At 38.4% G+C, this 14,000-nt stretch overlaps 1 protein-coding gene across 6 annotated transcripts in view; it reads right to left on the bottom strand.

Annotated features, from left to right (window-relative positions):
* Nucleotides 1-14,000, bottom strand: part of LOC117348587 (SUN domain-containing protein 3-like) — a 97,287-nt gene that overhangs the window by 26,911 nt on the left and 56,376 nt on the right. For 5 of the 6 annotated variants that reach the window (XM_033920881.1, XM_033920885.1, XM_033920883.1 and 2 more), the window contains 2 exons: nucleotides 9,426-9,510; nucleotides 4,127-4,242 (listed from right to left, as the gene is read on the bottom strand). The exons of the other annotated variant lie outside the window; for it this stretch is intronic. In XM_033920881.1, coding sequence (XP_033776772.1) covers nucleotides 4,127-4,242; nucleotides 9,426-9,510 — 201 coding nt within the window. The remainder of the gene's footprint in view (nucleotides 1-4,126; nucleotides 4,243-9,425; nucleotides 9,511-14,000) is intronic. 6 annotated transcript variants of the gene reach the window in all.

Below are 14,000 nucleotides of genomic sequence, written 5' to 3'. Positions count from 1 at the left end.
TTGCCAGGGTAATGTAAGCCTGAAGGAGAGGATAGAAGAGAAAAGTCCTATACAATATATGCTCAATTGCAATCAGTAGTGCAGGGACCATCTCTGAAAATCGAGGGCATCTAGTAACCTTTGTGCAGGGGACATGCATAGAAAAGACTTGGCCCTCTTCTATTAGCACGGGGAGCATCGCAGTTCCCCATGCTAAAAACTGCTATCGCAGTTTTGTAGAAGAAGAGATAAGTCATCATATATCACAACAGAAGATCCAGGCAACATAAATCATGACAAAATATGCAAATACATTAAGTGGAGAAAGCATCGAAAAGTACAAACCATATGATGAACAGAAGGTGAAATGCCATGTGGCTATATAGTGAGTGCAAGTCAATACAGAAAACAACCACAAATACATAGCAAAATAAAATAAAAATCAATCTGTAGATAAATCGTGGGCGAGAAAATACACATACAATTTAAATAAGCTAAAACTGATGGGGAAAATATATGTATAATAGTAATATAGTAATATCGCCATCTCGTGCAGATGGTAAAAAAAGACAATGAATGATGAATGGGCCGCAAAGTAAAAGATACTATATTTCTAATACAATGGCACCAGTGAATGTGAATAAGCTGCAAAGTAAAAGATACTGTATTTCTAATACAATGGCGCCATCTGGTGGAAACCATTACAATGGACAACGAATGAAAAAGTGAAAAAAAGATGTATATAAATAAATGTTTAAAACAGTTGTAATATGTAATGTTTAAATGTTTAAAAAAAGGCAATATAATAAATATCAGCATTCAGACCATAATAGTGAAGGGTATTAAGCTGATAACTGAGTCTCTTTTCTTCCCTATATAAAATATTGTTGATGTTGCCTCATCGCCATTCATGCTCTAAAGGCGAGGCTTTCTATTGCCCATACCAGAAACAGAAATGTATATGAGATATTGATGCCATCTATTTTACATGGCTCAGACACTCAGCTACCTTCCCACACTGGCCAACGAGCCTGCGGTTGTTGCTCTGTCTGCAAACATGTGGTATGCATTGATTCCTTCACAGATCCACATACTAATAAAGGTTTCAATATACATAATTCATCCGATTGCAATGTCTATCAAGTTGTTTACATCATAATTTGTGAATGTGATAAACTATTCTATACAAACTGCTATTGCAGTTGTTAGCGCGGGGAGCGCCCAGCTAAAAGGTGCTAGGAAGAACACTGCCTTCCCATGGCTAGGACATCCTAAGCTGTCATGGTAGGAAACTTCTCCTCTAACAAAAAGAAGCCATTTGTGGCTCACCAAGTTAATGCCTCCTTATTATACCTTTTTTCATCTTCTCAAGCTCACCAGTTCAAACCCCATTCTCACCTTCACTCATTTTAACAGTTTCTTATTAGGTCTCATAAGGGAGTCTAGATGGTTGACTTTACCATTGTTCATCCACAAATTTTCTTTCAAGGCAATCTTATCTTCAGCGTCCCATGGCTAGAACATCCTAAGTTGTCATGGTAGGAAACTTCTCCTCTGACAGAAAGAAGCCATTTGTGGCTCACCAAGGTAAAAGGACACATTGTATCTTGTACTTTTTCTCAAGCTCACCAGTTCAAATCCTACTCTCACCTTCACTCATTTTAACAGTTTCTTATTAGCTCTCATAAGAGAGTCTAGATGGTTGACTTTGCCATTGTTCATCCACGCATTTTCTTTCAAGGCAAACTAATTTTTACCGACCCATGGTTAGGACATCCTAAGCTGTCATGGTAGGAAACTTCTCCTCTGACAGAAAGAAGCCATTTGTGGCTCACCAAGGTAAAAGGACACATTGTATCTTGTACTTTTTCTCAAGGTCACCACTTCAAATCCCACTCTCACCTTCATTCGTTTTAAGAGTTTCTTATTAGCTCTTATAAGAGAGTCTAGATGGTGGACTTTGCCATTGTTCAACCACGCATTTTCTTTTAAGGCAAACTTAATTTTATTGTCCCATGGTTAGGACATCCTAAGCTGTCATGGTAGGAAACTTCTCCTCTAACAAAAAGAAGCCATTTGTGGCTCACCAAGTTAATGTCCCTTATTATACCTTTTTTCATCTTCTCAAACTCACCAGTTCAAACCCCATTCTCACCTTCATTCATTTTAACTGTTTCTAATTAGTTCTCATAAGGGAGTCTAGATGGTTTACTTCACCATTGTTCATCCACACATTTTTTTTCAAGGCAAACTTATGTTCACCGTCCCATGACTAGGACATCCTAAGCTGTCATGGTAGGAAACTTCTCCTCTAATAAAAAGAAGCCATTTGTGGCTCACCAAGATAAAATGACATATTGCACCTTTTACTTTTTCTCAAGCTCACCACTTCAAATCCCACTCTCACCTTCACTCATTTTAACAGTTTCTTATTAGCTCTTATAAGAGAGTCTAGATGGTGGACTTTGTTATTTTTCATCCACGCATTTTCTTTCAAGGCAAACTCATTTTCACAGTCCCATGGCTAGGACATCCTAAGCTGTCATGGTAGGAAATTTCTTCTTCAAGAAAGAACTGATTGCAGCACTGTTTGATGAGAAAAAAAAAGGGGTTCTTTTTCAGCAGGAATTCTAAAGGTGCTGTAATTATTAAATCATATTGCTGTTTGGGCAGAAATTACTATGTTTTTGCATGCTATATGTTTGTATTGATGTGCCCTATTGATATGGTGGCTTATTAAATCTATTAGGAGGGGAAAAAAGAGAAAACATATTCCTGAACTCTATTTAGAAAACATCATGTTGATTCTTCTCACATCTGACACATTTGTGAAGAAAGACTTCCTTTATTATGGAAAGCATTGTCTCATCACTGACTTTCTTGGACCCCCACTTTCTTGCCTCCTGTGTTGTTTTATCACAAATTTTTCAGCACCATTTATAGAATTTCCCCCTATGTGAGTTGTGCAATAAGGTCCTGATTTTATAAGACCCCTAAAGTTAGGCACAGAGATCTAGGCATTGCACTTAATTTTTTAATTGACTCAACCAGCGCTGATAATTAAGCTGCATCATTAAAAAAAACAATAAAAAAAATAATTTTCTGGTAGGTGCCTAACTCAGTAGGTGCCTACAGCTTCCCGGTGGGTTTCTACACTGAAGCGGCTACCAGAAAGTAGGTGTGGTTAGGGACATATTGGGGGCAGATTTTTGGCATGGTTTGACTTAGGCATTGGTAAGTTCCTACCTGAGGCACACTCATTTAGTCCAAGAAAATCCTGATATAAATAGCAGTGCACCACATGATTCAATGCCTATCAGTGCCTGACTGCATAGGCACTGCTAGGTACGATTCTACAAACGGCACCTAGTTGATGATCAACAACTGCGTTGAACAGCACCTACAAGTTAGATGCCACTTATAGAATCAGGGCTTAAGCATGTAGAATACCGCCAACAAACACTTATATGTTATAGATAGTATTCTATAATATTGTATGCAATGGTGCTTACATCCAGTGGATTAGTAAGGAGGTGGGAGACAGACTGCCCCAGGTGCCGTCTTGGTTTGGACATCGATACATCTCTGCCCCTCAGACCACCCTTGTGCCCTTCCTTCCTGTACCTATTTAAATCTTCACCAGTGCGAGCAACATCTCCAGCCGATTGCTCAAGCTGACCTGGCTTGAAACCACTTCCTAGTCATGGGGCCAGGAAGTGACATCAGAGGGAAAGCCAACACCGGTGCAAGCAGCAGAGTGGAGAAGCTACTCGTGCTGGCAAAGATTTAAAGAGATACGGGGGGGAGGGAGGAAAGAAGGGCGTGAGTGTGGCATGGGGAGCAGGGAAGGAGGGGGAGAGCACAGGAGCGGGGTGAGGGTGGAGAGGTGGAGAGCATCCTGGGTGCCTTATACCCTTGCTACGCAATTGCTTAAATGTAGGTAAAAATTATAGAATTGGGGGGAATGTATTATAAGGAGCCTAAAACTCTGTTTCACTAATATCATACAGAAGAAAAAACATTTCCAGTTGCGGCTCAAGGCTGTTTCCTAGTAGATTATGAGTAATTGGTAATAGGAATTTGTGAGTCTCTGTAAAATGACAATATAATTCCTTAGGATGTCCTATGTATTACAATACATTTTTACCTGCAAAATGGAATCAGGGTGCGATTTGTATTTTCCAAGGTTGAAATAGTGCCATGGAAATGATGAGAATGCTCTTGTGAAGCTGTTGCTTGTTCTGGCTAAAACAATCCTGGCACCTGAAAATTGTATATTCAGAATGAGAGCCTGAAATACAGAAATACTTCTAAAGACCTGAACTGAGCAGAAGATATTTGGATACTAAGTTCTTGATACATCTGCCCACAGTTAGAAAGAGGAGATGCACAACTTTACTCTGGGACTATACGTGCTAGTCAAAGTTTCTACCTTATAGAAAAAGTTTAGGATAGAAAAATCCTTCTCTAAATACTAGGGAAGTGCAATCGTTTCAAAGCAACATTTCCTATGCCATTTCCTAAAACAAAGAAAACTGCAGACAGATGTACAAAGATGCAGGCTAAATTTATTAAACCCAAAAAATGAATGCAATTAATGTTACCAGCTTGAACCAAACCAAAGGACCCAACACGGTCCGTGTTTCGGTAAACACGCCTTCATCAGGGGTCCCAGGTGGATAAGGTATCAGTTCAAACCGCAAACAAAAACTTAGCCTTTCTAAAAAAAATGCGAGCAGCAATAAGACAATCACTTGGAAAACTCCGCGACTTATGTGGCTTCCAGTTCCTGCGGCGGCTTTTTTCACCACGGCGGAATTTTTCAAGTGATTGTCTTATTGCTGCTCACGGTTTTTTGGGTTTTTTTTTTTTTGTAAATCTTTATTCATTTTTACATCTTACAACAAGTGTATCAATAAATTGACAATTGAAATTAGATACATCACTTGAATTTCTATCATATTTAACAATAATATATAAAATGTAACCCCTTCCCTCCCGCCCCTACCATAACATATGTAATCGAATATATCTTATAAAATATTCTTTTTTACTGATCTAAAGATTTTATTAATAATTCTTTATTCGTTTTCAAATTAAACAACAAGTGCACAAAAGAGTATATTACAACAAATTATTCCAGAATAGCACTTTGATATCTGCCATATAAACATCTAGTAAAATCAATAACCCCCCTATCACCCACCTTTCATCATATTTTCAATAAAAAAAATATACACATATTATATATCATAGTATAACATAATATGTAACATTATTTCCAACTCCCTACTCCCTTTAGTGTGCTAAAAAAAAGAAAATGAAAAGGAGAAGAGAAGAAGTGCTGACTATTCACTACAATACTTTGCCAATGGCCCCCATATTTTTATAAATTTAGTATTTGTCCCTCTTTGTACTGCTATTGCACGTTCCATTTTAAATATATGGCATAATGTATTCCACCAAAATGTATAACTAAGTTTTCTATAATTTTTCTAATTGTTGGTTATGTGTTGGATGGCAACCCCTGTCATAACTAATAAAAGCTTGTTGTTCTCTGATGATATTTGACTCTTTTTCCTCATCATCATGCCAAATAGCACTGTATCGTAAGAGAGTGCCACATGATTTTCCAATAATGTATTTACTTGAGACTCATATTGAATTCCAAAATATCTTAATATAGGGACAAAAATAAAGTAGATGATCTAATGTCCCAGGTTCCAGATTACAGTGCCAGCATCTATTGGACTTAGAACAGTGGTCTCAAACTCAAACCCTTTGCAGGGCCTCATTTTGAATTTGTAGGTACATGGAGGGCCGCAAAAAAAATAGTTAATGTTTTCTTAAAGAATTAACAATTTTGCATGAGGTAAAACTCTTTATAGTTTATAAATCTTTCCTTTTGACTAAGTATTAATAATAATATTGTCATTTATAGCTAAAGAAACATATGAGCAAGAAACTTTTATTTTACTTTTGTGATTACAATAAACATACCGAGGGCCTCAAAATAGTACCTGGGGGTCCGCATGTGGCCCCCGGGCCGCGAGTTTGAGACCACTGACTTAGAACTATCTAATTTTTGTAAACGAACAGGATTTAATGAAATTTTGAATTCCCTCCCTCCCAACCCTTCACTTGTATTGTACTTATAATGGAAAAATGGTATCTATTCATTACAATATGTTGTCAACGGCCCCCATATCTCTTTAAATTTGTTATAATTCCCTTTTTATATGGCTATTGTTCTCTCCATCTTAAAGGTATGACACAATGAGTTCCACCAGAAACTGTAGTTAAGCCTACTCCAATTTTTCCAATTGTGTGTGATATGTTGTATGGCGACTCCTGTCATAATCAATAAAAGCCTATTATTATTTGCTGAAATTTGACTCTTTGTTCTCATTGACGTCCCGAAAAGAATCGTGTCATATGACAAAGCCACAGGATTCTCTAATAGACAATTTATTTGGGCCCATATTGATTTCCAAAAGGTCAAAATAAGGGGACAATAGTATAACAAATGATCTAGAATCCCAGCTTCAAGATTACAATGCTCATGTTTTTTAGAAAAGCTAAGTTTTTGTTTTGAATTGATACCTTATCCACCTGGGACCCCTGATGAAAGTGTGTTTACCGAAACACAGACTGTGCTGGGTCCTTTGGTTTGGTTCAAGGTGGTAACATTAACCACATTCATTTCATTTAATAAATTTAGCCTGCATCTTTGTACATCTGTCTGCAGGTAGGGCTGGTCTCAGTTAGGGCTCTGGTCTTTGACCTAGGGGCTGCTGAAAAAGCAGACTGCTGGGCAGGATGGACCACTGGTCTGACCCAGCAGCGGCAATTCTTATGTTCTTATGTACAGTACTTGCTAAGTTTAATGTTTTGAGGTTTCCAGTTCAGTTTTGGTATTTATATTTATATTTCTTTCTTTTTTTTTTTTTTTAATTCAAATGCCTTTATTCATCCAAACTTCATAAAAAGACTGTGACTCAACATGCACATGTTTCAGCCCAAACGGCCTGTCTCAGGAGTCTACGAGTACATACATAGGCAAGAAATACATTAATAACATATATAAAATTTGTATAAAATGTATAATTAGAAAAATGTAATTTTTTAAAAAAATTCTTTATTCATTTTATAACTTACATCAAGTGCACATTAAGTATCAAACAATTATAATACAACATCACTTGAAAAATCTTCATCATACAGCAAGAAAGATTTAACTCCCACCCCCTCCCAAAATCATATATGACTAAAATATACTACCCGAAAATAATATCTTATGCCATTCATATAAATTTTCTTAATGAAAAAACCAACCCCCACCCCCATCCCAAATCCACATGTGTATTAAACTTGGGAAAAGTGTAACTTAATCATTATAATAATTTAATAATGGTCTCCACACATCCTTAAATTTATTATAATAACCTTTTTGAACTGCCAACGCTCTTTCCATTTTATACACATGACAAACTGAATTCCACCAAAAACAACAATTCAGTCTACTACAGTCCTTCCAATTATAAGTTATTTGTTGTATGGCAACTCCTGTTAATATCATCAAAAGCTTGTTATTATTAGCCGATATTTGACATTTAGTTCTCATAGACATGCCAAATAAAATTGTGTCATAAGACAATGCTACATGATTTTCCAACAGGCAATTTATTTGATCCCAAATAGACTCCCAAAAAGCCTTAATAAATGGACAATAATACAATAAATGATCTAAAGTTCCAGCTTCAAGATGACAATACCAACATCTATTAGACTTAGAGCAATTCAATTTTTGTAAATGAACAGGGGTCCAGAGTGCTCTATGCAAAAGGAAAAACTATGTTTGCCTCATAGACACAGACATTGTACATCTCATCCTCCAAGACCAAATACGTGTCCATTGAGATGCATTAATTTGATGCTTAATCTCAATACTCCAAATATCTCTAAGTCCAGTTTTTGGTTTTTTTATTTAAATAGCCAGATATTAATTTATACCACTGTGCGGCGTGATGTCCCAGGAAGTCTGCCTGAAAGCATAAGAAATCTAAACTAAATTGATTATTAAGAGCTTTCCATTCAGGGAACCCTGCCATCTTAATCTTAAAACCGCCTTTTTGGATTCTGGAGTTTAGCCATATATTCTGATAAGTAGATTTTTGAATTGGAAGAGGTGTTAAATTATTAACAAATCGTAAAGTTGTCCATGTATCCATTAATATTCTATTATTTTTTCTTATTCTAGGCATTTTAATACTGAGAAGATGACAAAGTCTAATGGAAAACATGCGCTGCCATTCCAACCATAACCAATCCGGTAGCTTTCCCATGAGTTCTGGGAGGACCCAATGCATACCTTGTCGCATAATATAAGATTGATGGTACGTATAAAAATTTGGAAAATTAACCCCACCCTCCATAATTGGCTTTTGTAAGGTCACTAAGGCAATTCTTGCCCTTTTACCCAGCCAAAAATATTTAATTAACATACTATTCAACTTTTTATAAAAAGACCCCTGAAAAAAATTGGAATCATACCCATTTGATAACAGACAACAGGCAATATCATCATTTTAACAGTTTGGACTCTTCCCCACCAAGACAAGTGCAACTGATTTTTTTTCATATTTATATTTCTAATTTGTGATCCATTGTTCTATATTTGGTGAAGGTCTGTATGTGTTTTGTGTGTGAAGAAGTCATTTAAAGTTGCTTTATACGTATGTGGTAGTAATAGTAGGTGAGGAAATTGGGAGAGGGGCAGGTAGAAGAAGTGCCCTCTCCTTAATTTCTGCCCTGGGCCCCAGTATGTCTAATACTGGCCCTGCCTACTGGACTAGCAGGAATTGTACTGGTAGGCCCAAGGTGGGTAGGGGAATAGAACTAACAAGAAGAGGCACTGGACTTTGTCTTTTGGAACTTTGCTTGTTTTAAACTTTGATACAAACTACAAATAAAGGCTCTATGACCATTCTGTTGGATTTGACATCTCCAGTGCCTCTTGTTAGTTTTGCTTTGCTTCGAGGCTTGGAACCGCCTTTCCTCTTCCCTATACACTTTTGGGTAGAGAAGTAGGCCTTAAGATTAGGGGTGGGGTGGGGGTATTTTATCAGGTGCTTAACTGCATCTTTTACCATGGGAGTCATCAACCTGCGCTACTGGGATTCTGCAGGTTAGTGACTCCCATAATAACCACCGTCTTTGGCACACTATTGATGATATTCATGTCAAAATGATAAAAGAAAAACGCAAACATATATGTTCTGGCTGTCCATTTCTTAACAATACAATGAAGGAATGATAGTCAAAAGGAGAGAGGAGAAAAGAATACAAAAATGCAAGATTTGGATAAAAAGGCCAAACTGGGAAGAGGAAAGAAAGACTCCAAGCTACTTAAATATATTATGTAGTTTCTGTCTCTGTTTACACACCTGATGATTTCAGGGCATAATCTGCTACTTGTACATGATCCTCAGCAATTTTCTTAAGTATGATGCTCAACATTTTTCTAAGTTTCTGTGAATTAAAAAAAGTGAACAAAGGAAAAGATATACAAATAAAGCCACAAATACCAGGCTTCCCAAACCCATTCAGGGGACCCTAGAGCCAGCTGGCTTTTTATGAATATGCATGACATAAATTAGAATATACTATGGCTTTTTTTTTTTTTTTAAGAAAGCTTCCAAAAAGTGGCACAAATGCTTACGATTCTTAATTATTTTAACAACAGTTTTTTCAACTGATAAACTCAGAATTCCCTCCTATGTGTTCTAACCTTTTATGTTTCTCTCTCTTTCCTGTCTAAACATTGTAATTTCCCCCCTATTTGTCCTCACTACTCTTGTATGTTTTCACCCATAACTAATATTTTTTTTATATGTATGTATTTTTGTATGATAATTTTTATCGCATAACAAAAGTTAGTTTATATATTGACACCAATGTTTTATTAGTATTTTTTGTGGCATTGTACATCGCCTAGTAATTTAAAATAGGCGATTCATTAAGAACAAATAAACTTGAACTTGAACAAAGAGGCAGATGGATGTTTATCTCACCAAACAGTTCAAATGGTTGTTTTTGAAACCCTTTTTGTAGACAGATATCTAAGCTGTTTGCTGCAGTGCATCTAAATTTCAAGGGGAAGGGACTGCTGGAGGCACAGTTTGAGTGGGACTAGGGTGCGCTTAGGATTTGGATGTTTTTCTGTGATAAATGGAACATTGTAGATAATCTCCAGGGTGAAGTTTGTACATTTGGGGCTAGACCTGTTTCAGTAATAAATAAGTGCTAAAAGGTACCCAAACTGAACAGATGTTCACTGTAAGGACAAAGGCATGGCCCCCTCACAGTTCCCTACTGGTCACTGACCCCTCTTTCCCATATCAGTATGTATGACCGCTTCAGATCTTAAGGCCAGTTTTATAAGAGCAGCAAGCAGGTCCTTGAAGTCACTTCATGAATGGTGCAGTGGACTATACAGATGAGGACCCAGGTCCTTATCCTACTAACTACTACACTTGTGGTTAAATGTGAACCTTCAAAAACCTGCTGAACCTGCATATAGGTGATATCTGCAGGCATAAGGGTTATTGTAGTTTACAGTTGGGTTTTGGAGGGCTTACTACACAAAATAAGGAGGTTATGGTTAGATGTATGCCTGGGAATTTTTATGTGAAGTTCACTGCAATGTTCCCTAGGGGGCTCCACTGCTCTTCTGGGATGCCTATGTGGCCAGTCTACTAAAAGTGCAGGCCCTCTCTTATATCTCAATGGCTTGTTTAGTGTATTTTTGGGACTTTTTTTTACTTAAAAATAGTTCAAAAAGATAGCCATTCTTAGCACAAACACATCTATGAAATGGCCATTTTTTTGAAATAACAAGATAGATGCTTTATTGTTTTTATAGCTTTTTGGAAGTGTCCTACAACACGTCCAAAATCAGATTTAGATATCATACTGAAAATGCCCCTCCACATCTCCAGCTTGATCAAATGTATCTCATGTGTCATCATAATGGATTTCATGCAAATTTGACCTATTTGGGAAACTCTACATAAATAGCATGTTCTGCCCAGGTCCAGTTGGTGAAACATCAAGGTCAGTTTTAAGATTCAATTTCAGAGCTGAATATATTCAGTCCCCATTTTACAAACATCTGACTTACGTCGGACTCATGCTTAAGAACAGGAGTCCTCGTTCTACTTTTGGTATTCCAACATGCCCCTCTTCCTCCCGAATCCCAACATACCCCTCTCCCTCCCGAGTCCCAATACGTCCATCTCCCTCCCGAGTTCCAGCATGCCCCTCTTCCTCCCGAGTCCCAGCGTGCCCCTCTCCCGAGTCCCAGCGTGCTTCTTTTTCTCCCTCTCTCCCTCCATTCTGTGACCCAAGTATTTGCCTCCCTGCCGTGGGTGTTTAACTTCTTCTGGCCAGCTTCCTTTTTCCAGCTGCAGTTGTTTCTCTGCACAAAGCTATGGGCAGCTGATCCTAAGCACATCCTGCATCTGAGCCGAAAGTCTTCCCTCTGACATCAGAGGGAAGGCTTCCAGGTCAGCCGGGGGACATGCATAAGAGCTGTTACCTGCAGCTTTGTAAAATGACTCCTGCTGGTAGGAGGAGAGAGCCAGCCAGAGGAAGATAAACACCTATGAGAAGGCAGCACATTCTTGGGGCACAGAATAGAGGGAAAGAGAGAGAGAGAGAGGGAGAGAGAGAGAGAGAAAGAGAGAGAGAGAGAAGGGTGCGTTGGGACACCAGGAGGGAGAGGGGTGCATTGAGACTCGGGAGGGAGCACAAACTTCAGACAAAGGATGGAAAGAAGGGGGAGGGGGCATGAACTTGGGACACAGAATGGAGGAAGAGAGGGGAGTATGAGCCATGGAATGGAAGAATGGAGGCAGTGGGGTAAAGAGATGCTGAGGTGGGGAGGGAATTAAAAGGGAGAATTGGGTGTCTGAGTGAGAGGGAAAGAGAGATGGTGCACATGGGGAGATGAAGAAAGAGGAGAATTGTTGGACATACGGAGGGAGAGAGAATTATTGGACATGGTGGTGGGAGAAGAATGAGGTAGAGATGCATGGGGATTCACATAGTTCCTTTAACATGGAACTCTCTTTGGTCTTCTGTCTCAAGAAATTCCTAGAAATATAAAATCTCTTTTACATCATTGCAAGGATTAAAGTCTGTTGGCAATATTTCACGGTCTTTCTCATATATGTTCACAATGATCTGGAATGAAATCCCTTGTTGTATCAGAATGCTTTTTTTTTTCTCTTCAGATTTTTTGTAAATTGATGAAAACGATGTTATTCCAACAGTTTTTGGGTAATAGTGTTAAGGAGTGTTAATAATTATTTTTCTTCCTTAGCAATTCCTATGTTTAGTTCTGTTAATTGATTCCCTGTATATCGAATTTTATGTAAACCGAGTCGAGCTCCTTATTTCAGAAGATGACACGGTATATAAATCTAACGTTTAAATTAGATTAGAGAGATGAGAGGAAGTATTGTTGGATGTGGTGATGGAGATGGATCAGTGGGATGGATGTAAAGGGATGCAAGAAGGACCTCAAGGAGGTGGAGAAGGTGGAAAGAATACTAGGATCCGAGTTACATACAAATTCAACTTAAGAATGATTTTAAAAATGGAACCCTTGATCCAAGATGGCCGCACACTATGTTGGCTGAGCTACACGTCCTTGAAAGCTGCCTCAAAAACTAGAGTTTCCGCTACCTTATTACCTGAATTATTGGCAATGCCGAAGAGGAGAGGAAAAAAAGTGGCTGGAGCCTCGTGGCGCTCCGGAACGGCTGCTCTTTGTAACATTGAGGAGCTGATGAGGAGAATGCAGGGCATATCATTGCCGTTGGTGATTTCCCCGGATGAGACATTCCGAGGAGGCGAGACAGAAGCGATCTCTATGGGATTAGAAACATCGTTGAGTCTCGACTTTAGAGCACCTCCCCCACATCCTCAATCTACCAGCTCCCCATGGGTGGAGGTGCTTCTGGAGGTCGGAGTTCATCTCCCCTCAGAGGCCAAAGAGATCGAGAAGAGGAGTGTGGCCACAGACTCTCTGCTTTTGCACAGGAGTCTGAATATGGAAACTAATGATATAACAACAACTGCTCAGGAGGACGATCGACAGGGAACGCTGCCAGAGGGTGAGCAAACTAATTTAAACTCACATTTGCTTCAAATTGAAAACCCCCAGGAGGGGTTAGACGTGATAGACGTGCTGCAGGGGCCCTGGGATGGTGGGGGAGGGGAAGGAGGTCTATATGCTACTTAGTGACCACGTACCAGACATTACTATTATAACGACTCAACGGTATGTTTCGAGTAAGGATGATAAAATAATGGTATTTTCCATAGGTGGTTGGACTTGTGGCTCATGGTGTCTTATTTATTTATTTATTTACTGGGATTTTTGAACCACCTTGAAGAGATTCACCCAAGGTGGTGTACATAGGGTTACCAGTAGTCCGGATTTCCCCGGACATGTCCTCATTTTGAGGACATGTCCGGGGGCCAGACGGCTTTTCAAAGCCCGGCACTTTCTTATCGGATCTTTCTTATCGGATTTCTTATCGGATCTTGTAGCAAATTTGGTAAGATCCATAAACCCCCAGCTACAGCAGCTGGAAGGGAAACTTAAGGGCCAAGAAAATGAGATAAAGAATTTGAAGATTGAAGTAAATAATAATAAATAATAATAATAACAGTTTATATACGCAGGACCGTAAAGTTCTATGCAGTTTGCAATGGTAAAAAATGCTACAAATTATGTAAAACTAACAAAGTAAAAGCTAGTGATTAACAGCTCTAGAGATCCGTTATTGTGGAATAAGATTGTACAAATAAGCTACCTAAGTACTTCAGGAACAGATATGTTTTTAGATGTCTTCTAGTTTCAAGTTTCAAGTTTATTAAAATATTTGATTGAACGCTTTTCAGGATACAAAGCGTTTTACAAAGAAATAAAATTGGATATATTAAAATTA

This window comes from Geotrypetes seraphini, chromosome 14 (genome assembly GCF_902459505.1).
Source record: "Geotrypetes seraphini chromosome 14, aGeoSer1.1, whole genome shotgun sequence".
In the NCBI taxonomy this organism is placed as follows: Eukaryota; Metazoa; Chordata; class Amphibia; order Gymnophiona; family Dermophiidae; genus Geotrypetes; species Geotrypetes seraphini.
This window is presented reverse-complemented; position numbering and strand designations above follow the sequence as displayed.